Below are 25588 nucleotides of genomic sequence, written 5' to 3' on the forward strand. Positions count from 1 at the left end.
TTTTATTCTTCTCTTCCAACTCCTTCATAGATGACGGTGGTAAATTACCTCCTTCTTTGCCTAGAACATTGTATCACATGCCTCCTGTGACCTTCTGCTAGAAAGAGATGATTCTTTCTAGAAAGATTCTTCTGCTAGAAGAATCTTCATAAACTACATGGAAGTAAGCCCATATTCAACCAAAATCATAAAAAGTTGATAAAGGTCTATCGTTACACTGTTATTCTCACTTCAGTTTTGTCTAAAGTAAAAGAGAAAGTTATCGATGATCAACATCTTTGGCACTTAGGAACTGTCAACTAATTAATTAGCACAGTATGGATTTTGCAAATCTGGATCCACAGGGGATCTCCTCGTCTCTGTCATTCAGTGGAAAGGTTTTGAGAAACCTCTGCCATTGCACTTGACATACGAGATCCGACGCAAAAAAAATAAATAAAAATAGAGACTAACCCTATAGCTTGGGAATAGAGAGTGGGAAAGGAGGGACAAAGAGATAATTATAGAGCATGTTCTGACCTGTCACAGTGAGACAAGGTTCATCTTCATTGCTTTACTCAGTACAAGTGGACGCATGTTCAAATATAGATATTTTCTTACACTCGGTCAGAAAATGTTGGAGTGCAAGAGTGAACGGGGAGTTAACATGAAGTTTCTTGTGAAACTGAAGAAATTCACGATAGAAAATTTTCAATTATTGACTGAGGCTTACAGTGAAGAGTGCATGTCTCATGCATGTTTTTGAATTGTACAAAAACGTGCATGAGACATGCACGTTTTTAGGAAGGCATGATTTTTGGAAGGCAGAGAAAGTGTGAAAGATGATCGCCCAGGCTGCCCATACACAGCAGTTACTGATGGCAACGTTAAAAAAGTGTGAGATGTGATTCGAGAAGACAGAAGGTTGGATGGTTGAGCAGTAGCTGAGAAAGTTCATTTAGACAGGGAAAGTGTTAGATGCATTGTAACGGAAGACTTGAACATGAAAAAGGTTTATGCAAAAATGGTTCTAAAATGTTGTGATAAAAAAAAAAGAACTTTGCAAGGAACTGTTTGGACCTTTTGCAGTGCATTAAGGATGAACCAGATTTGTTGAATTCAGTAATTACTTGTGATGAAACTTGAATATTATGTATGATCTGAAAACCAAGCAACAGTCGATGCACTGGAAGTCAGCAACATCTCCAAGACCAAAAAAAAAAAAAAAAGTACACGAGCCATTCAAAGTTCAAGACCATGTTGATTGCTTTCTTTGATATTCAGGGTATTCTAATGGCAGTGAGGGTTTCCTTGCAGCCAGACGGTAAATCAACACCATTACCTTGAAGTCTTGATGAAATTGTGCAAACGCATGAGAAGGAAACTATGAGAATTGTGGAGCAACAGTTGGATTTTGCACCAAGACAACACACCAGCCCACAACACTTTGTCTGTGAAGCAGTTTTTAGTTAATCACATCACTGTGCTTGAGCACCCACCCTATTCGCTACACCTGGCTCCCTGTGACTTCTGTCTCTTCCCAAAGATCAAGTCGATGCTCAAAGGAACCCATTTTTTGTCGGTAGAAGATATGAAAGCAAAAATGAAAGAGATCCTCAACAGCCTTTCAGAAAATGATCTGCAGAATTGCCTTGAATGTTGGCGGCATCATATGCAGCTGTGTTTCAACTCAAAGAGGAACTATTTTGAAGGAGATCGCAGTTGATTTTCTTAATTTGTTAAATAAAAAGAGATGCAGGCACAGTCTTATTTTTTCTATGTCAGACCTCATATCCATGGCTTTTGATTGGGTCTGGCATCAAAGGCTTGTTAATAGATTATCATCATATGAGCTGCCTTCCATCCTTTGTAAATGAATTACCAGTTTTCTCATCGTTCTCGAATGGTGGATAGTGTTCTCTCTTCAGATTTTCCTGTTAATGCAGATATTTCAGGCTCTGACATTTCACCTGCCCTCTTCCTGATTTATATAAATGACCTGCTTTCATTGACTTCAAGCCCTATTCTTAGTATTATGATGATAGTACTTGCCAATCATTCTACTCATATGACAAACATCACAAGCTTCAAGATCATCTGTAATAAGTGCCTGTTCTGAATACTGATCTCTGCAGTATCCTTGATTTGGGTGAAAACAACTTAGTCACCTTCAATGATTCAATTAAAAAAAAAGTTTTATTTATTTTCTTGCAAAAAAGATTTTAGATATTCTCCTCTTACTTTTAACAATGTATGTATCGAACAGTTAAGCCCATATCTCTCTTCTTGGAATGACGTTTACTCCAAGCCTATCCTAGCATAATCATATCACTTTAAAGTATTTTCTTTCATCTTCCAAAAAATCACTCGAGATAGTATTGCTCTTCTTACCATTTACTTACTCTGTATAAATCCCAAATCAAGTTAATCTTTGAATGCTGCCCTCATGTTTGGGGTGGTGTATCTAAGATCTCCCTAAAAATTCTTGATGCTGTTCAGAAAAGGACAGTTTAGTTAATTAATGTCTAACACATATCTTCAGACTCTCTTCAAGCCACTTTCTTGTTGAAAATCAGTTTCTGCATTATGTCTCTTCTACAGATATTTCCATGGCTGTTGTTCAGCAGAACTAGCATCGATTATGACTCCTAATTCTGCCAGGTCTATAGAAACTTGAGCAACAGTTGTTCACAATTCCATTACAGTTGAATTGCATACACACTGAACCTGCTACTGCCAATCATCTTTCATTCCATCTACCTTAGTTCTGTGGAACAGCCTCTTCCGATTGAAGTATTTCCAAAGGACTACAACCTCCAACTCAGCCCACACACTCACACACACAGCATTTATATATGACTAGCACTGCTGCCTCTCCAGTGTGGATATAATAAAAAATGATGTACCACAAACATAGAAGAAGTTATCCAAATTCTGATACATAAAAAAGGTGAAGTAGAAGACTTGATGAACTACTGACTCATCAGCGGTTTACAAAGTGTTTACAAAAGTCTTAGCTCATAGGATTTATACGACTCTAGCAGAACCAAAAGAACACGCAGGCTTTCGAAATGGCTTTAATACAGTGGACCATATTTGAATTATACAACAGATTATCAAACGGTGTAATGAATATCAGTTACCATTATGTCTTGTTTTATTGATTATGAGAAAGCCTTTGATTCAGCAAAACTTGTACAATACTTAAAGCATTAGCCATACATTAGAACCATCAAATCATCAAATCATACACCAGCAGCAATTCATTTCAATGGAGCAGTAAGACAGGGTGATTCGCTATCTCCAAAATCATTCACAGCCTGCCTAGAAGAAATATTCAAACTTTTTTTGATTGAGAAGGGAAAGGTCTGAAAATAATGGAAGATATTTAAGCCATTTATGCATTGCAGATGACATAGTTATCTTTACTTCAATGGTGCATGAATTACAGACTCGTATCCATGAATTCCAAATTGATAGTAAAACAGCTTGCCAAAATATAAACTTAAAGAAGAAAACCCAAGTTATGTTCAGTAGCTATGTCCAACCAGAAATAATAAAAACCAATAATGATGAAATTAAACAAATAGATCATTACTGACAACATGTATCATTGGAACAAAATATCATGGACAAAATTAAAAAAGACACATGATGCTTGGATAGAAAGCATTTGGAAAATTACAGTCAATATTCAAAAGTCAGCTACCATTATGCCTGAAGATAAAAGTTTTTAACCAATGTATTCTTCCTATATTGGCATATGACTGTGAAACCTGGACACTAAATACAAAGGAAATTCAAAAATTAAGAACAACACAATTTAGTATGCAAAGAAATATGTTTTTATCACAAGACTGGATCACAAAAGGAATGTGTGGATAAGAAATCAAATCAAAGTCTCTGACATCATAGGAAGAGTGAAACATCTGGAGTGGCATTGGGCTGGGCATGTTGCTCAAAGACAAGATAAATGACGGACAAAAGAAATACTGGATTGGATTTCATGAGAGAAAAATGACCATGATGCTGACCTAAATCACGGTGGATTGATAATATCATCAGATTTGCAGGAGTTACATGGGAAAGGATAGCCATGAACAGACAGTTTTGGAGTAATCTTGGAAAGGCCTTCATCCAGCAGTGCAGTGACAATGATAATGATATATCTCATCTCTGGATGAGAGAAAGATGTAGATGTATTGCATCATACACATCCGAAAGGGGGGGATGCTTTGCATTGTGGGATACATACTAAGGTAAGTGATAGGAAATCATTAGCCTCTGTATACAAGTTGCTCTGACATGAATATATTTCATGTGCAAAACTTTGTTTTGCTTACTTGGGAAAAGGATTAAAACCAAGTATATAAAATTTCTTGGTATCTTTTAACATGTATGTATATATATATATATATATATATATATATATACACACACACACATACATATATATATACAGCAATCCCTCGATTAATGCTCCTAATGCGTTCTTTAAAACAGGCACATTAATCGAAATCACACTAATCGAATATAATAACTTATGGGAAAATGTATAATTCGTTCCTCGGATTTCTTTTTTGACCCTTAATTTTTTTTTTTTTTATAAAAGAATTAGGGTATGTCTCAGGGCCTAGTTAAAGGGAAACCATGAAGCTGAAAGATAATAAAACATATTCAGAATATAAATTTATTATTCTGCTTCTTAACAAAGAATTAAGCTGACATAGTTTGGCAGGCATTCTGTTTCTTTTTTTTCATACAATTGACGGTATGGCCCAATTGCCTCTTCTCCAAATTTTATCGGTTCTCTCTTCACCAGGGTCAGTCTCTAAGCATTGCTGCTTAAAAACTTCGATTGTACGAAACTATTTTCAAATTGTTTCTGTGAAACCTCTTTGGGCTTGTTAGTGATTAAATTTTCTTCATATTCTTCAGGATCTTCCCACTGTGCATCTAAATTTAGCAGGTCGGAATCACTGAACTTCTCAGAATGAGATTTAATTAACTTAGATTCATTTGAAAAGCCTCTAAAATAATTTGCACAATGTGGAAGAATGTGCTTCTAAACACCTCGCATATTGCTAGCAGTAATTTCATTTTGACTTTGCAACTTTATAACCAGGCTGAGATTTCTCTGATTTGGCTAGAAAAGTCTTGGAAGGAATTCACTTCCAAAAAAAACCAGTTTCATCGACATTAAATATTTGTTGATCACAATAGTCCCCTTCTTACACAATTTTCTTCAAAATCTCTGGATATCTCCTTATCTGCACTTGCAGCTTCGCCTGTGATTAGAACATTATGTAGGCTATTTCTCTTTTTGAAAAGCTCAAATCACCCAGCACTAATGTGGAATTCTTCTTCTTTTCCATCATTGATAGCCCTTCTTTCCAGGTTACAAAGAGACAATGCTTTAGATTTAATGAGGCCAGTGTTTAGCAGAATCAACTTGAAGCAGCCTTACCTTTCTCTTTGTATTCAGCAGTTGATTCACCCATTTTTGTGTTCTTGTCCTGTCCTGTCCTGAACTTGCCTTGTTCATTTTTCTTTATTATTTCAAGTTTTTCTTTCAATCAGATTACTTTTCGAATCATTTTCACACTTCTATTTTTTGCTTACTAATTCTTTTACTCATGATTAAAGGTTAGGAAAATAATTTAAAATAAAAAAGTAAGAAAAACAATTGCATGAGATATGATCAGCAAAATGCTATGTAAAGCAGACGACATAAATTTTGGCGGTAAATTTGGAACATAGTGTAGATGGAAATAGTGTCGTATGCCATTAAAAATTAACTTTGTAAAATGTTTTCCAATCGGTAACTAAATTATTTCATCCTGGTGAGTGATTTTTTAAAATAGTTAGCCATAAAAAATGTATATAGATCAAAAATTATTTAAATCTGTAACATTTATTTTTAAGAAATATATATAGGCACACTAATCAAATTTTAGAGGCGCACTAATCGGGGGCCCATTAATCAAAGGATTGCTGTATGTAGAAATTTATTTACCTTGGGTGTAATATACGTTAGACGAATATGGGAAGGGCCACTACCCACACCGGTTTCGACCTTTATAACCAGTCTGAGTAGTGGCCCTTCCCGTTATGTATTGCATCATACATATCTGAAAGGGGATGTGCTTTGCATTATGGGATAATACTAAGGCAAGTGATATGAAGTCATCAGTCTCTATATACAAGTAGCTTTGACGTGAATATATTTCATGCGCAAAACTTTGTTTTGCTTACTTGGGAAAACGATTAAAACCAACTATATAAAATTTCTTGGTATCTTTTAATGTATATTACACCCAAGGTAAAAAACTTTCTATATATATATATGTGTGTAGAAAGTATTTTACCTTGGGTATAATAAATGTTAAAGATACCAAGCTATTTTAAACCTGGTTTTACTCCATTTTCCAAGTAAGCAAACAGACAAACAAGTCAAGTTTGCGCCTGCAAGTGTTGCAAGTCTAGCTGATCCTGCACGTAGTGCAAAACCAAGGCAACTCGTGGTAAAAGTAGAATAAGCTGTGATCACTAATCTTAATATTTACCCTTAATGCAAAGCACATCTCCTGGAGGAGATGTATGATGCTTTGTCTTAAAGGCAAGGGGCCACTACCCAGACTGGTTTCGGCCTTTATTGAGGTCTCATCAGTGGGAGCCAGGCTAGAAATACCAAGATTTTAGTAATACAGAGCTTATAAGTATTTTATCAGAACAAGTTACCATAAGGTGTTTTAATCTTATTAAATAAAAATCTCAGGAGGTGATATAAATGTAGAAAGTATTTTACCTCATCATCATCATCAAATTCCTGCCAAGTACCCTCAAGGGGTGTACAGGATATGACAGTACTACATGAAAAAAATTACATCATTACTAACTTCCTATCTACAATTTTCCTCCAAATCAGTCTGTTACTTGTCAAGACTCCAACATTATCAGATCTTATATTTCTATCGTCTAAGCCACTTTGTACCGTATCAATCCACCTATATCTTGGTCTTCCTCTGGGTCGTTTTCCTGCCAACCTGGCAGAGAACACTTGTTTTGCTAATCTTTCCTCTCCCATTCTATTTAAGTGACCATACCACCTGAGATTAGCTCTGCTAACGCATTCCTGGATGCTGACAATGTCAAGTTCTTTCCTAATATCCTCATTTTTAATATGATATTGCCATTGATGCCATCTGTTCACACCTCTAATCTTTCTCAGGCCTCTTATATCTGCGGTCTCTAGTCTTTGGTGAAGTGTTTTACTTCTGACCCAGCTCTCAGATCCATAAGTTAAAACTGGTTTGAACACTGTCTAATTTCTAATTAGACAGTGTTCAAATTTCTCTAATTTGAACTAATTTCTCTCTTATTCCATATCAATTTATTCAATTGAGTTCCCACCGTACCAGCTTTGCTGATTCTGTTGTCTATTTCTATATTTAATTTACCATCTTCAGTAAAAACCGTGCCTAAGTAGCTGAAATGTTTTACTTGTTAAACAGGTTCTCCATTCACAACACAGTTGACATTTTCAATGATTCTGGCTATTTTCATTGTCTTTGTCTTTTTATTGCTGACCTTCATACCATATCTATTACAGCAGCTATTCAATTTAGTCAGAGAATCTTGCAGAATTGTAGCGGATTTATTTAGAAGTATAACATCATCCGCATAAAGCAAAGAGCTGACATTAACATCTGCAATTTTGATATCAGGTTTAATACCACTTTCCTTCATAATGTGATCCATATAGATAATGAATAACAGAGGGGATAATGTACATCCTTGTCTTACACCAGATTTAACATTAAACCATCTTCCTGTACTTCCTTCAATTCTAACTACTGACTTACAACTCAAATAAAGACTAAGTATTGCTTGATATAATGCCCAATTGACACCATATAACTGCAGCGTATTGAATAGCTTCTCTCTTGGCACCTTGTCATATGCCTTTTCCAAATCGACAAAACTTAAATATAGATCTTTGTTATATTCCCATGCTTTCTCGACTATTTGTCGTAAATTGAAGATCTGATCCTGACAGCCTCTATTTAGCCTGAATCCAGCTTGTTCTTCACCAAGCTTTTCTTCCACAATTCTTCTCAACCGTTTCTAAAGTATACTTGCATAGATCTTGCCAGAAACACTCAGTAGAGAAATACCTCTGTAATTCTCACATTCAGTTTTATTTCCCTTTTTATATATGGGTACTATGAGAGCTCTACTCCAATCATCAGGAATTCATCCCTCTGTCCAGGCTTTCTGAACTATGCAGTGCAGCCACTGTAAGACTTTTATACCACCATACTTCAGCATTTCTGGTCGAATATCATCTACTCCTGCTGCCTTTCCACATTTCAAGCCTTTGATGGCTTTTTCTACTTCAAGTATGGATGTGTATTCCTGACTGCATGCCTAGTCAGTGTTTTTTATCACTGTGCTCTCATCACTGCTTGTTTCATTTAGCAGTTTTTCAAAGTAATTACTCCATACTTCAAGAATATCTCTTTCTTCTGTTTTCATGTCTCCTTTATCATCTCTAACTCCTTTTACAGCACTCTTTCCTCCATTCCTAAGCTTCTTCAACAACCTCCAGAATATTTTGCCACCTTCTTGATATTTATTTTCTGTATTCTTGCCAAAGTCCTCCCATGACTTTTGTTAAGCTAGTTTTACACACTGTTTAGCTTTCTTACATTTGTCTGTATTCTGTAAGAGTAAAAGCTGACTTATATGCCAGGAACTTTTGATATGCTTTCTTCTTTTCCTTCACTGCCTCTTTAACTTCCTGTGTCCACCAGGGAGTTCTCATTTTTTTATCCTTGCACACAGCCTCACCACATGCCTCTCTGGCAGAATCAATCAATGTTTCCTTCAGAGTTTGCCACTGAATCTCTAAGGTTTGATTCCTGTTCTCAAACTCTTTCATTTTCTTTTCAATAATATTTCTGTATTTTAGTCTACAGTTCACATCTGAGAGCTGCTCAACTTTTATTCGCTTTAAAACTTTCTTACATGTTATTCTTTTCAATATGAAATTCAATTTTATCCTGCTCAAGACTAAATAGTGATCACTTCCAATTTCAAATCCTCTGTACACTCTGGTGTCCTGCACCAGAGAGAAAACATCACTATCAACAATAACATAGTCAATGAGACTTTTCTTATTCCTAGCCTCTTCTCTCCATGTGAATTTGTGCACATTTTTATGTTGGAACATGGTGTTAGTAATAACCAGTCCATGTCCTGAGCAGAAATCCAACAGATATTTGCCATTATTATTAGCTTTGCTCTTTTCTCCAAATTTTCCCAAAATATTTTTGTATGTCTCACAATCATTTCCTACTCTACTATTTAGATCCCCTACAAGGACCAACTTTTCCTTTTTCATTGTGTCAGTTGCTTTTTCTAAAGCATCAAAAAATTCCTCCACTTCTACCTTAGTAGAACCTTCTGTGGTACCATAGGCACAAATAAGTCTCATTGGCCAGTTCCCCATTCTCACATTTGCCCACATTACTCTACTTGAGACTGACTGCCATTCAAGAAGATTAGCCTCGTATTTTGTGTTGAATACTATGGCTACTCCTTCTTTTCCTTGATTGTCATTGCCTGAATATAACATTTTGTATTTATTGCTCAGAAAGATCTCACCAGTTTTGGTCTTTCTTGTTTCAGTCACCCCTATTATGTCGATCTGGTACTTATCTAATTCCTCAGCTAGCTCCATTTGTTTGCCATTCAGGCTTCTTACATTGATAGTACCGATCTTTAACTCTGGTGATGTTGAGTTGTGGTTTGTTTTCAGATTTGTTCCAGTAGCTGAATTTTCGCTGTTTGCCCTGTTTCCCTGGCAAAAACAACGGGGGCTTTGTTAACCGGGCGACGCCCCAGCCGGCATGAAATTTTGTCATGTTGTACCATCATTTTTTATTTTGGTTTAACCAATAAGAATACGATTTGGTTGGCTAAATCCCAAATTTCCAGCCCATCCTCGTTCGTTCAGTATCAAAGTAGATACCCAACAGGGTGCACCACGAGAAGGTGAGGATTGGACATTAGGTCAGAAGCCCTGGTCTGTTCTCCGCATTCCTTTAAAGGCTATGTGGAGGTCTCCTCTCAGTTATACAGCTTTGACCCTTAAGCACCCCAGTAATTTACCTTGGGTATAATAAATGTTAAAAATACCAAGCTATTTTAAACCTGGTTTTACTCCATTTCCCAAGTAAGCAAAGAGACAGACAAGTCAAGTTTGTGCCTGCAAGTGTTGCATGGAGTAAAACCAGGTTTAAATTAGCTTGGTATTTTTAACATTTATTACACCCAAGGTAAAATACTTTCTACATTTATATCTCCTCCTGAGATTTTTATTTAATAAGGTTAAAACACCTTATGGTAACTTGTTCTGGTAAAATACTTATAAGCTCTGTATTACTAAAATCTTGGTATTTCTAGCCTGGCTCCCACTGATGAGACCTCAATAAAGGCCGAAACCAGTCTGGGTAGTGGCCCCTTGCCTTTAAGACAAAGCATCATACATCTCCTCCAGGAGATGTGCTTTGCATTAAGGGTAAATATTAAGATTAGTGATCAGAGCTTATTCTACTTTTACCACGAGTTGCCTTGGTCTTGCACTACGTGCAGGATCAGCTAGACTTGCAACACTTGCAGGTGCAAACTTGACTTGTTTGTCTGTTTGCTTTCTTGGAAAATGGAGTAAAACCAGGTTTAAAATAGCTTGGTATCTTTAACATATATATATAGCAGAAAATGTTACCACTATATTGGGTGAAGAGATATAGAGGTACACATGAGGAGGTTCTAGATCTATTGCATGAATAAGAATTTGGAAGTAGAGATACAATATCAGCATGTATGCTGATATTGTATCTTTATTTCATATTGTATTTCACCTAAATATTGCCATTCACCAACCCGCACTTGGCCAGTGTGGTGAATTAATGGCCTAACCTTCTACGATGAATCCAACAGAAATAAAATGGCTCTCATTCCCCAGAGGCCGGATTGTTACTACCTATGGCAGCAGGCAGTTAAACATGAAGGCAGAGGGGGCTAAGAATCCTCGGGTAACCAGATCATCCTGCCATTGGAAACTAGAGCTTGGAACATTAAACTGCAGGACTCTGAGCAGTGATGCACGGCTAGGTTAACTGAGCTAACTGAAGAGCTAAAGCGATTAAAATAGGACATTCTTGGACTGTGTGAAATCAGATGTAATGGTGAAGAAATTCTTCGATTAAAAAATTGAGACATATTATATTATAGAGGTCAAGATAAAGAAAGAATCAGTGGAGTTGGATTCTTGATGAACAAAAAACTGAAGAACAACATAATAGAATTTGACAGTGTATCTGATCAAATAGCAAGTATTGTTGTTCAAATCTCGAAAAAATTGAAGCCTTGTATCATGATATATCCAGCTCTACAATAAAGGTAAACATCGTTTCAGAATTGTAATCGGAGACTTTAATGCTAGAATTGGTATTCAGCATTCCGATGAAAGTTCAATGGGAAATTTTGGATATGGCATGAGAGATGACAGAGGAGCAAGGTTAATAGAATTTGCAGAAAAAGAAAACCTGTATATCATGAATTCCTTCTTCAAGAAAAAAACACATAGAAAGTGGACATGGAAAAGTCCAAATGGAAAAACTAGTGAAATTGACTTTATCCTCAGCAGTAAGAAAAACATCTTTCAAAACTGCTCTGTTATAAACACCTTCAACATTGGAAGTGACCATTGTATGGTATGCAGCAAGATTCAAATAAACTGCCAAAAAGAAAGAAGAAAAATGTTTCAGAAATCAAAGCAAAACATAGATGTACACAAACTCAACATTAAAAAGATATATACCAACACGAACTAAACAATAGATTTAAACATCTTATTATAGATGACAGTGCTGATCTATCTGAAAGTAATGACATTATTATCCAAAACTTTTTACAATGCTCACTTGAAATAACTGGTACCACAGAACAGAAACAATACTTATGAAGAAACGAAGAGAAATGAAACAGTCAATTAACCCAGAATAAAATTGAATACACAGAATTGTGCAAAACAATCAGAAAACATATCACAAAAGAAACATATCACTAAAGAATTTACAATTGATATCATGATATCAATTGAAAACAACCATAGTCTCAAAAAAGCCAAACAGCAATTGATGAGCAGCAAACAGATGGTTGCAGTCAAACTACAAGACGGAACCATCACCAGAGATAGATATGCTATAGCAAAAATAATTGAAGAATTCTACTCAATATTATACCAGGATGATGAATTAAATGAAAAAGAAGACAACTACTACACAGCTGAAGTACCACAGATTCTACCAGAAGTAGTTATGCAGAGCATCCAAAGCTTCCAAAATGGGAAAGCTGCAAGTGAGGATGGAGTTATAGCTGAACTTCTAAAAACAGGTGGAGAAATACTCTACGAACTCTTAGCAAAACTATTTACTTTATGCCTGAAGAAAAATGATATACCAACACTTGGAAGAAGGCTACCCTAATTCTGATACATAAAAAAGGTGAGATAGAAGACTTGACGAACTAACTTACAGACCTTAGTGAAGATTGTTTACTTCACTAAGGTCTGTCAACCTGGTGCATGTAAATGGCAGAAAATGTTACCACTACATTGAATGAAGAGATAGGAGTTCATGAAAATGAGGTTCTAAATCTGTTGCATAACTTAACTATTCAGAACTAGAAAAGATATACTCTTAAGATTGTCCAAGTCTATGCACCAACAATAAGTCATACTGATGAAGAAATTGAAGCCTTGTATCATGATATATCCCAGCTCTACAATAAAGGTAAACATCATTTCAGAATTGTAATGGGATACTTTAATGCTGGAATTGGCATTCAACATTCCGATGAAACTTAAATAAGTATTTGAAAGTAGTGACAGATAAGATATTAGCATGTATGCTAAAGGAATATTCAGCTGAAATGGCTAGACCCTTTTCATGTTTGCATAACTTGAGTTTCAGCCAAGAAAAAATACCAAAGGAATGGAAGAATGTAAAATAGTTCTGTTATACAAGGGTGGTGCAAAAACTGACATGTCTAACAACCAATGTATCATTATCTCTGGAGTAGTATTGAAGATATTAGACAAGTTGTAAGAACTTGAATACAGAAATGAATAGATAAGTTTATTATTATTACAGGTATCTCCATGGAGTCAGTAGACTCATTTCAAGAGACCCAAACTATCAAAACAATATCTATCATATCTCTTCTTGAATTCATTTACAAACGAAGAACTCGCAACCGAGTCAGGCATTCCACTCATTCACCACCCTCCAGGGGAAAAACCTCGTTCTCACACCCTTGTTAACCACACTTTTCCTTAATTTCCAGGGATGACCTCTTGTTCTTCCATCACTATCACACAACTGAAATATTTTCCCTGCAGCAGTCTTATAAAAACCTTTTAGTAATTAAAATGTTTCTGTCATATCCCCTCTTCTCAGCCTATCAACCAACTTCTGCAATCCACAAGCTCTCAATCTATCAATGTAGGGAGCATTTTTCACATCACTCACCAACTTAGTCACTCTCCTCTGAACCCTCTCCACAACCTCCTCATTATTCTTTATACCTCCTTATTATACTTTACAATAAACAACATGGGTTTACTAACGGGAGGTCATGATGCAGTATTTGATAATGGGAATGGATACAAAATTTTACTGTTAACTTTGCTGAGGTATTTGATAGTATTCCACATGAAAGGCTGTTAAATAAATTGGAGAAACGGGATTGGAATATAAATTGTAAGTCAACGTCATCTGTATAATGCAACAGCTAAGTTTGATATTTCTGATTCTAATACCAGGTTTAATGCCACGTGATTTCGTAATGGGATCAATATAGATGACGAATAAGAGTGGAGATAGTGTATGCACTCTTTTCTTGTACCTAATTTTATATGAAACCATCTTCCTGTATTTCCTTTAATTCTTGACTGCTGATTTACCATGTAAATGTAGACTATGTATTGCTTTGTATGATGTTCTATTTACCACATATAATTTTAGCATTTGTAAAAGCTTTTCAGTGGGCATCGTGTCGTATGCCTTTTTCCAGATCTACAAAACTTTCAGATCATTGTTATATTACCATGAAGTCTCAAGTATTTTCTGTGAAGTGAAAATCTCACTTTGACAAACTTACTTGGCCTGACCACAGCTTGTTGTCTAAGTTTCTCTTCCACAGTTTTTCTCGGCCTCTTTTCAAGTATACCTGCCTGGTTGGCTGAGTGGATAGCATATCCACTCTCCAGCCAAAAGGCTGCGGGTTTGAATCCCACCGTGGGCATGGATGTCTGTGATTGCCTATGGAAATACCAATGGTGGTCGGCTGCAGATGGAACTGGTGTAGTTGCAGTCAGTTGGTGATTGAATGGTGGAGACGGAGTTGTAGAGTAGATGCCCTCCCTCGATGAGCCCTTGGACTCCCTGGAGGTGTCTAATAATAATAATATTGTTTGCATGAATCTTACCTGGAACACTTAGTAGAGTATTTTGTATAGTATTTGGTAAAGGATGAAATCAAGAATATAATTTATTGTTTATTTTATTATAATTTACTAGAGGTCTGTAAGCCTCTGAAAGGATATTATAGGATATCAGATGTAGAAATTTTTTGGTAGGAGAGAGGACAAGGGGTCATCTGTGAAAGTTAAGTTTGTATGCAGTTAAGAAATGGGTGAGTGGAACAGTTTGCCAGTTGGAGTATGGAGTTCATCTAGTAAATGAGTTTAAGAGAAGATATGTATGTTCTCCCTCAGTGAGTATATTGCTCCCTGGAGGTTCTTGATGATGATGATAATAATAATGGTAAAAATAAGTGTGATCATGATAACAAGGACGTGCTCAACATACTGTTGAGCATCACTTACACTATCTGAGAGAAACCAGAGACCCTACTCATTAGATAAAACAGTGAGGTTTTATCTAACTTCATTTCACAAACTTCAATAAGCAAGGCAAGGAGGTTTCACTGAAAGACATCTGCCACGTTTTGATGGCATTACCTCCAACTAGGTAAGATACACATATGAAGGAGCAGAACTTGTTTCATGAGATCCTTCTGTGGACACATGCAATACCATGGGAATAAGCTGCATATTGTGCATCCCAGCAATGGTCAGAGTCCATTAATAATCGAATGTAATGAAGTAGTTATTATTTTTTTAAATATTCCTAGCATCTTTTTTGATGTCATCTTATCAGAGATATGTGCATTTAATTAAATAACATCTACTCTTTAATTTAATTTAAATTAAAGATGTTATATATTTTTATTGACATACTAGAACAATAAATTCAGTTAAGGAATTAACATAAGTTTTTTTTATTATTAGTTTAGAGACTGATTTTATTATACCTGAATTGCCAGAGGGACAGAAATTAATTATGAATATCCTTTCCACCTGGGGAGATAAGCATTATGTTGGTCTTAATGGAATAGAGATATTCAGCCACACGGGAGAGCCTGCACAAGTCTCTGAGGTAACACTTTAAAGTACAGTTGATCCTTGAACAACATGAGTTTGAACTGCACAGGTACAATTATGTGGATTTTTTTCAATAAATATATCGAAAAAAAATTTTTTTTTTTTAAGATTTGCAACAATTTCAAAAAACTCGCGGACAAACTTCGTAGCCTAGAAATATTGAAAAAATTAAGAAAAAAGTTAGTTACGTTACGAATTCATAAAATATATGTAGTTACTAGTCTATTTTATCATTTACTACCATAAAATGTACATAAATCTATTATAAAAAGTTAAAATTTATTAAAACTTACACACACACACACACACACACACACACACACACACACACACACACACACACACACACACACCTACAGATGGTACGTGGCACGATTCACAGTCGAGAGAAATGTAAACACAAGAAATTAAGATGCAGTATTAAATCATAACTGCATAAAATTAACTGTTATTAATTAATTAATTAGCATAAAAAATAAAAATTTTATAATGATTCATTCATTAGTGTATAGGCTAGGCTACTGTGAAGCAATCGTATTGATTACACTAGGCTACCATAAAGCAAGCATATTGCTGCTTCTTCATTATCAATACATGAATCGTCATACCAGTAAATAAATATGAATTTCTTTTTCACATTATCTTTTCGTTTTTGATGTCTAGTGTTAGTAATACATATAACATGTAAGTATTTTGCATCGTATGATACAGTATTGATGTCGGTCCTAACAGACAGGTGATTCATCTTGTATATGGATGTTGGAAGTTTTTTTTCCAACCTTGGTTAGACTATAATAAATTTAGTTTAATCCTTTATCCAAGTGTAAGCAAACAAAATTTGCACCTGAAGTATCTTCAGGACTGAGGCAATCGTGGTAAAGGTGAACTAAGCTCTCATCATTTGTCTTAGTATCTCCCATAATGCAAAGCACATCTCCTTGCGGACATGTATAATGCTGTGCATTAAGGGAAGTACCACTACCCAAACCAATTTCGACCTTTATTAAGGTCTCATCAGTGACTGCCAGACCCAGAGGTGGTGATACTAAGTTGGAAGTAATGGAGAAGTCATTTCTCAATAAAGGTCAATTATTGAGGTGTCTCACCTCAATAAAGGTCGAAACCGGTCTGGGTAGTGGCCCTTCCCTTAATGCATAGCATTATATATATCCACAAGGAGATGTGCTTTGCATTATGAGAGATACTAAAACAAGGAGTGATGAGAGCTTAGTCCACTTTTATCACGAGTTGCCTCAATCCTGAAGATACTTCAGGTGCAAACTTTGTTTGCTTACACTTAGATAAAGGATTAAACTAAATTTATTATAGTCTAACCAAGTGGGGAAAAACTTCCAACATTTTAATAATAAAGCGAGACACCTTTTGGCAACTCGTATAGGTAAATATGACTTCTCCATTACTTCCACCTTAGTATTACCACCTCTGAGTCTGGCTCCCACTGACGAGACCTCAATAAAGGTCGAAACTGGTCTGGGTAGTGGCCCTTCCCTTAATGCATAGCATTATACATGTCCACAAGGAGATATGCTTTGCATTATGGGAGATACTAAGACAAGTGATGAGAGCTTAGTTCACCTTTACCACGAGTTGCCTCAATCCTGAAGATACTACAGGCGCAAACGTTGTTTGCTTACACTTGGATAAAGGATTAAACTAAATTTATTATTGTATACGGATGATGTAAACTTATGGTATCGATAAATACCATAATGTATTTTGTGTAAATGTATTTTCTCTTCCTTATGATTTTCTTAATGACATTTTCTTTTCTCTAGCTTACTTTATTGTAAGAATACAGTATATAATACATATGAAACATACAAAATGTGTTAATTAACTGTTTATTTTATCAGTAAGGCTTCCAGTCAACAGTAAGTTATTAGTAGTTTAGTTTTTTTTTTTTTTTTTGGGGGGGGGGGAGTGAAAAGTTATATGCAGATTTTCAGCTGCATGGGGGGGGGGAGAGTTCGATGTCCCTAAACCCTGTGTTGTTCAAAGGTCAACTGTATTTCCATATGTTAGCAAAATTTAATTGTTTTTATTGGTGTATTAACCAAAGTGTTGATAATGGATGCATTTAGTTGAATTCTAATTTATGATGAATTTTTTTTTTATGTATTTATGGTGGTTTTTCTATATGCAGACAAAGTCCGTACATTTCAATATTTCCATGAATCTAGCCAACTAATATACATATCTAACATAAAGAATATGTTATATATATTAGATAATATACATATCTAACATGTATATTTTTTTATATGTTATATATATATACATAATATACATATATTATGTATATATGTCTAATTAAGAAATAACATGTTTTAATTTTAAAAATTATAATTCTGTGAAATACCTCTGTATTTATCTGTAAAATCTGTAAAAACCTCTTGGGGATTGTATGCGATAATATGATAGCACCCTATTCAATTATGTTGACATTATCAGATTCCCATGAACAGTTTTCTTTCATATTAACACATTCGCTGCCACGCTCCTTGGGCATAGTTTGTTACCGCACGCCAAGCACTTTCACTTCTACAAGATCAGTACGAGTTATCTCATAGCTGGCTTATCAGACAGAATTTTGTTGCATACACCAACTACAAGTAATCTCGTATCACCCCCAACCTATGCCTTACATTTGCCGACGACTGTGTAACTTGAGTTCAGTCAGTGACGTTCAGCATTCAGAGCAGTAAGGTTTATTGCTTCTAATCTTACAATTATTTAAAATTATCTAAATAAAAACCTTCAATTACGCCATGGCTGGTAAAAGAAAGCTTATTGATGAAGAATTAGAAGCTTATGCTAATATGAGCAATGATGAATGGAATGAATTATTTGGTTCTGATTCCGAAGATGATTATAATCCTACAGACAACTCTAGCGATGACTCAGATGATGAAGAAAATTCTGATGATGAAGTTTGCATCCAGACAAATACATCAACATTTACCAATTGGGAAAACTCAGAACAAGAGTCCCCACAATTTGACTTTGTTGAAACCATGGGTTTTAAAATTGACACTGCAAATTTTAGTGTCGAAAAGTTGGTTGAACTTTTTTTTTCTAAAGATTTTCTCACACTTTTAGTTGAACAAATCAATTTATATGGTTTACAAAATACAGAGCAAAGGCGAGCACAGATCAAAAAAAGTCAAAGAATTTCAAACTGGAAAGCAACAGACATACCTGAAATGAAATTATTTATTGGGCTTCTACTTCATATGGGTTCTTGTAATTTACCATCTATTGAGCATTATTGGAGTACAAATCATCTTTACAATTTCCCATTTTGGCACTCTAAAATGAGCCAAAATAGATTTCAAATTTTATTGCATTATTTGCTTTTCGCAGATAATTCCCAAGCAGCTAATGATAAATTGCACAAACTAAGACCAATCCTAGATCATTTTAATAGTGTAATGTGAAATAGCTACACACCAAACAGAAACTTATCTATTGATGAGTAAGTGGTGTTGTGGTGCAGTAGACTGTCATTTCGGCAATACATAAAAAACAAAATACATAAATATGGCATGAAATTCTATGAACTATGCGAATCGAATGGATCGGTGATAAAAAATAAAAATTTATACAGATAAATCTGAATCCTCTTTAGCAAAAATGGGTCACGCATCTGATATTGTATTTCACTTGATGGAAGAATATTTAGACCGGGATTATGTATTGCATATGGACAATTTTTATAATTCTGTAGCTCTGACTGAATCTCTTACTGACAGTAAAACTTACGTGTGTGGAACGCTACGAAATAATAGGAAAAACAATCCACCAGAAGAAACTAAAGAAGGGGGAATTTGTCTGGCAAAGAAGAGGTCCTGTTTTAGTCAGCAAATGGAAGGATAAGAGGGAAGTTCTTTCCATTTCAAATATGCACAAATTTGAAATGGTTGAAGCGAAAAATCAGAATGGTAAAATTCATTTAAAACCAAATATTGTTAGGGACTATAATTTGTGTATGTTAGGCATTGATCTTTCTGATCAAATGCTTTCTTACTATTCTGCCTTACGAAAGACAATTAGATGGCCAAAGAAATTGGCAATATGCATTTTTGATATATATATTCAAAAGGTGCATAAATTTTGTAATATAGTTACTGAAAACGCAATGAATGCATTAAAATTTAGAGATAAATTTATTTCAGTTTTTGTTGGAATGGATGAGCCTACAACCTCACAGAATATCAACAGGATTCAGGATCTACATTATTTGGAAATTTTACCACCTACAGAAAAAAAGAATCGCCTGACAAAGCCATGCCGAGTATGTACACGAAATAAACAATGACGCAAAACACTTTATTATTGTCCTGTGTGCCAGGAAAACCACCACTGTTCATGGAAAATTGTTTTAAAGTGTACCATTCATAATTTGATTTACAAGAAGATTGACTTTTTTCACTCATAGGTTTACAGTACAGTTAGTGTTGTATTCTACTAAAAATTTAACTTCTTTTCTGTTACTTGTGCATTATATATATCGTATATAAATATGTGTATATTAAAATGTTGAAAAAAATTCAAATAATTGTTTTATTTGGATTAATAAATACACAGTTTATGCAACAATACCTCTTATAATATACTATACTTTTGCTGAAATTATTTTCCTTCTACCAAACCCCCAGATGTTCTCTTCGCTTTATTCACAAGCCAAGGGTCAAAATTAACGTGCTTATACTACGGGTTAACTCATGCTTGGCATAGGAGGTCGGTAATCGACATATGAGTATATTCGTATGTGATGCTCATATATCAACTAGTATAATCGTAGTTGGCAGCAAACGTGTTAATCTGTTATGTTTCAGGTTACCAATATGGTTATAACTGGAAGCATGGCAACCAAATAGTGAGCCTAAATACCCTCCCCCCCCCCCCCCTAAGTGGACTAGAAAGTTCTGAGGATAAGTGCTTCTAAATTTGACACATTTCATGTAACCAACTTTGTTGAGATTGGGTAGTTCCTTAAGCCAGAGGCAAATTCTAGGAATTGTCTCTTGCATTCATAGTTGATATGTTGTAGTAGGGCTTCCTTTTTTTGTATCCTGTGAGGATGAGTGTCTATAGCAAGTCCTGAGTGGTCATGGTGGTGAATCCATTGGCTGTCCAGCCTGTTTGGCCACAGTAGGGCAGTGTACCTAGTATAGCCATAAAAGCTGTTACAACTCGAACAGTGCATGCACCTTTAATCTATCAGTAAATCATTTACAGCTTTTAGCACATACAAACCAAATGCATATAGTAGCACTCAGTGTCTGAAATGTCCTCCTTATGCCTTCATTCATGGCTGAAGTCTGTGAGGTCATGTATCAATGGTGGCATGCACAACATCCAACTGAAACACTACTACTACTCACTTCAAATCCACCTTCAGACTGGCAATGCTGGAGTGTCATTTCTTGCAGGCTACTCTCTCAAGCTCCAACCATAATTTGAAGTCCAGCGGATTCAAATCGGGACTTCCATGTGGCCAATCAGATGATTATATGTGGTCAAGCACATTAGCTTCTAACCACTGTTGTGTGGTTCTTGCCCTTGTGTGTAGAGGTTGAGTCCTGTTGGAAGGTCCACTTCCTACCATGAAACAAGGTGTTTTTCTGGGGCTGTATTGATACACTTTGATTTGTGTTGGTACGCGGTGTCTTGATACATTTTGGCAGAGGTTTTGATCCTTTTCTTGCAGAAATGCACCTTGGATACCCCCAACCCCAATACGACCCTCCCCACACACACACCAAACCATCGTTATTGCGAGATGGTGAGCTTTCTGAATCCTGGGTGCTATGGTGCTGTGCGACCATCTATGGCATATACCTGATTGTTTTGGCAGTTAAATGACTCTTCGGTCATTTAGCCAACACTAACAGAACTGGGCTCATGCAATTCTGTGGGCAGCACATCGGTGGGTGGAAGTTGTAATAGTATTTATTACAAGACTGTGTACCTGTTAAACACCTGGGCAGGTTTAGGGACTGTGGCTGTTCTCCTGGAGTGTGGATAAAGAAATACCTGTTTTCTATATGGTTACAAGGTTGTATTTTTAGCATTTTTGCTAGTGATAAAATCTTCTCATCTGTGAAAAAGATATCTCTGTGATTGTTGTTCTCATACTGCCAGAGAAGTGCCTTTGATTTTATCATTCTCTGCTGCATAAGTTGTGTTAGGAAGTCTCCAGTAGAACGATGAGAGGCTCTCACTACCACATCATCATTTAGTACATGTGACATCATTCTCTGTGAAACATTTATCTCTCACAACATCACTTTCTGTGTTCTCACAGGACACTGTTGTGTCCTAATGCAGTGTAGTCGACTTGTTCTTTGGTGGTCAGATACATCTTCTGTATTGTTATAACAGTTAATAGTCCAATACACAAACATCCTACTGATCCTGAGGGTTTTTAGCATGTTGAAAATAACAGGTGGCTGCATTCCAACCTTGTGAAGTGCTATTAGTTCTCATAATCTTCCCACTGCATATTAGCCCATACAGCTAGACAGCTGTCTCTATTGATAAACACACGAATGTTGCTTTGCACATTCCCACTAATGCAACTGGACTCATGCAATTCTGTGGGCAGCGGGCAGTGTGAGAAAGTTGTAACAGTAGCGTGGAGTGAGCAAATTACATCTTGGTTTGTACCTTTCACCAGCATTAATGTAAAAGTAGAATAAAACACTAAAAAAGTTATCTATATTATTTTTTTCAGTAACTTAGTTATGCAAGCAGTTGAACTGCAAATCATTAGGATTTGCTAAGAACAGGTGCACTGCGGTTAGAAATGCTGTAACATTTTATTCTATTTTAACCAGTTTTACTTAACTAGGTAATAAAAATGACTGGTACTGACACCAAAGTGAAATTTATTTTTAAAAGATATGTTCTTGTTGTCAATTTTAATAATTAGCATTGCAAACACAACAGACAATCATTTAGTAATGAAATAACGTTTGATTGTGCATATACCAAGCTTATAGCAAAATGGGCATTCATTAGCTAAACAAACTCTTCTGCTTCAGTCACCTACATCCTGTTACATTCAGAACTTATTCTTTTACATTCATTCCTTGTTTCTTTTTTTTTTTTTTTACTTTGAGCATAATAATACAATTCTTTTGAGTTGTCTGTAACTTGTAGAGCAAGTTTCTTTTCACACTCAGACTTTGCTTTCTGTACAATACTTTGTAACTCTTCTGGTCTCAGCTTATAATTTTAATAACTGGATAATCTTTTTTGTACATGGAATTAATTCCACATCTTTTTCTTAAGAATCTCTTGCTTAATAAAATTGCACATTGATTTCACTTCTGCCTATATATATTCTTGAAACTTTACAAACATGTTCTTATGTTGCATTGTTGAGGTATATTTATAATACTTCCCATGTATTACCAATATCCTTCCCATCTAGCAAATGATATCATGGAACAGAATAGAATCTGAACAGTATACTCCTCAGATGGTCATGATATCCTGCTTTGTAGTTCATCATGTAACCCTTTCTGTGTGGAACAGTGATATACTTGGCCATTTCCTAGATGGCCTTTTTCCGCATACAACATGATTCAATTTCCTTGCATAATATGCTGCTTGAAGATGTTGTCATGAAATAACTTGATGAATTCATTGTCATTCTTCTCGTATTTCGTCTCATTGAGTTCCACCTAACATCATCAGATAGTCCTAACTCACTGCAACATAGAAAATTGTGTAATATTGCAGTCATAACCTTCTACCGTAACTGGAAGCAAATCACTCAAAATCATTCACAGCATACCTTCTCTTTAATATCTTGTCTATCATTTCTAAAAATATTGTACCCTTTACACATGATGTAAAGGGTACACTATTTTGTACCCAGAACCAGTCAATGCATCTGGTTCTGAGAACTATGTCTCACTAATGCCTACACTCTGAGACCTTGCTGTATTTATCTAGTCAACAAACTCCTCCCTTTTTTTTTTCTCCTAGCATTTTCATACAAACATGTTTACCTGTATTCTTTTTTGTATTACTCATCTATAGTCTGCATGGCTCAGTTGTACAACTTGTCTAATTTGTCCACATTTGTCTAATCCTTTACTTATGCAAGTTTCATTGCACATACATAAGCAGTCCAAACTGGATGAGCACACACTCATCATAATTACCTCCATGATTATGTAATTCATATAATCATCAAATTCCTGACATTTACCTCAAGGGCTGTACAGGATATGATAGTACTACATGAAAAATTTACATCCTTACTAACTTCCTATCTACAGTTTTTCTCCAAATCGATCTGTTACCTGTCAAGGCTTCAACATTGTCAGATCTTATGTAATTCATATCCTTTACATAAATTTTTTGCACTTACAAATAGATTTTCACTGTTCTTCCCATTATGGCCTAGTTTCCCTCACTCTCTGTATTAGGTCTCATACAATAAATAATTTATCCATGCTATTGATGCCAAACACATGCATGTGCAGGCCATCCCTCTGTACCCTTGTACAGTCTCCTTTTTTCATTGCAAGAAAGATTGGATCCTATGCAATAATTCTCCTGTATCTATTTGGTTGGCTCCTCTCACCAGCTTGATATGTCTCAATTCTATCACACCACCTCCTCCTCCTCCTCCTATCTGCTGAGCTCCGAAGACTACATTCCCTCCATCTGGTCTCATACTCAATATTCCCGAGTCCTGATACAGTCTTAGTTATTTGCCTCTGCACTCTCTTCAATGTTTCCATATCACTGATACAGCCAGGTGACCAGATGTGATCTATGCATAGAAATCCAAATGAGGCCTCATTGGTATCTTATAGAGTGGAACTGTCACCTCCTTATCCTTGCATTCCAGCGTTCTTCGCATTAGGAAAAAAAAAGTAAATGAGATCATAATTGTAGTACCCTAACAACTTATCTAGTGATAAGTTCAGTATGAGAAAAGACATGAAAGGATTGTTAGAAGAGGTGAGGGAGAGTGAAAAAGTGAAAATACTAAGTATATTACCTCAATATGATAAAAATTAATTAAGAAGAAGGGCTATGATGGTAAATGATTCCATGCATAGACTGTGTGGTAGGAATGGATGCGAGTTTTTGGATGTGTGGAGTGATTTTGAAGAAAGATTGGATTTGTATAAGATGGATGGCCTACACTTGAATGCATTTGGCATCAGGAGTCTTGAAAAATAGTCAGGGAAACTGAATTCTGATGGGAGGAATCATGAGAATCTGTGTGTAAGAGCAACAATGTTAGAAAACTGCTGTGTTAATGATGGGAATGTTTTAATATAAATTAAGGATACCAAGAAATTATATACTTGGTTTAATCCTTTATCCAAGTGTAAGCAAACAAATTTGCACCTGAACTCTTTTCATGACTGGGGTAACTCGTATAAAGAAGTTAAGACTTCACATCACTTGCCTTAGTATCTCATAATGCAAAGCACATCTCCTTGTGGACATGTATAATGCTATTCATTATCTGAAGGGTCACTACCCAGACCAGTTTCAACCTTTATTAAGGTCTCATCACTGGGAGCCAGACCCAGAGGTGATACTAAAGTTGAAGTAATGCAGAAGGCATTTTTTTTTTCTCATATGAGTTAGCCAAAAGGTGTCACACCTTATTATTAAAATACTCCCTGGTCCAGATACATTACTCCTTCATCAGTCACCTCAGTAGTGTATAAACAAGAATCCAGTTTATGATGGAAAAGGAAAATAACAATAGTTTGCCCCTCCTAGACACCTTAGTAACATACCTTTCTAATGGCAACATTTCCTTCACTGTATATAGAAAACCCACTCACACAGGAGATACATTCACAAACTTTCTCACCATCACCCTCTCAACAATATGGCATCATTAAAACCCTAACCAGTAGACCTTATAATCTGTTTTCCAGTGGAATCTCTCTTTCAGCTGAACTCAACCACATACACAACACTTACCTTTCCAATGGCTACAGCGATTACAGAATTAAAAAA

General features: G+C 35.7%; 1 protein-coding gene across 3 annotated transcripts in view; it reads left to right on the plus strand.

The window, feature by feature from the left end:
- Positions 1–25588, plus strand: part of LOC150107973 (katanin-interacting protein-like) — a 726539-nt gene that overhangs the window by 458894 nt on the left and 242057 nt on the right. For all 3 annotated transcript variants that reach the window (XM_090415492.1, XM_090415493.1, XM_090415494.1), the window contains one exon: positions 15404–15551. In XM_090415492.1, the coding sequence (XP_090271618.1) occupies positions 15404–15551 (148 nt within the window). The remainder of the gene's footprint in view (positions 1–15403; positions 15552–25588) is intronic.

This window comes from Typopeltis vanoorti, chromosome 3, assembly GCF_054136105.1.
Source record: "Typopeltis vanoorti isolate ZY-2024b chromosome 3, IOZ_Tvanoo_1.0, whole genome shotgun sequence".
Classification (NCBI taxonomy): domain Eukaryota; kingdom Metazoa; phylum Arthropoda; class Arachnida; order Uropygi; family Thelyphonidae; genus Typopeltis; species Typopeltis vanoorti.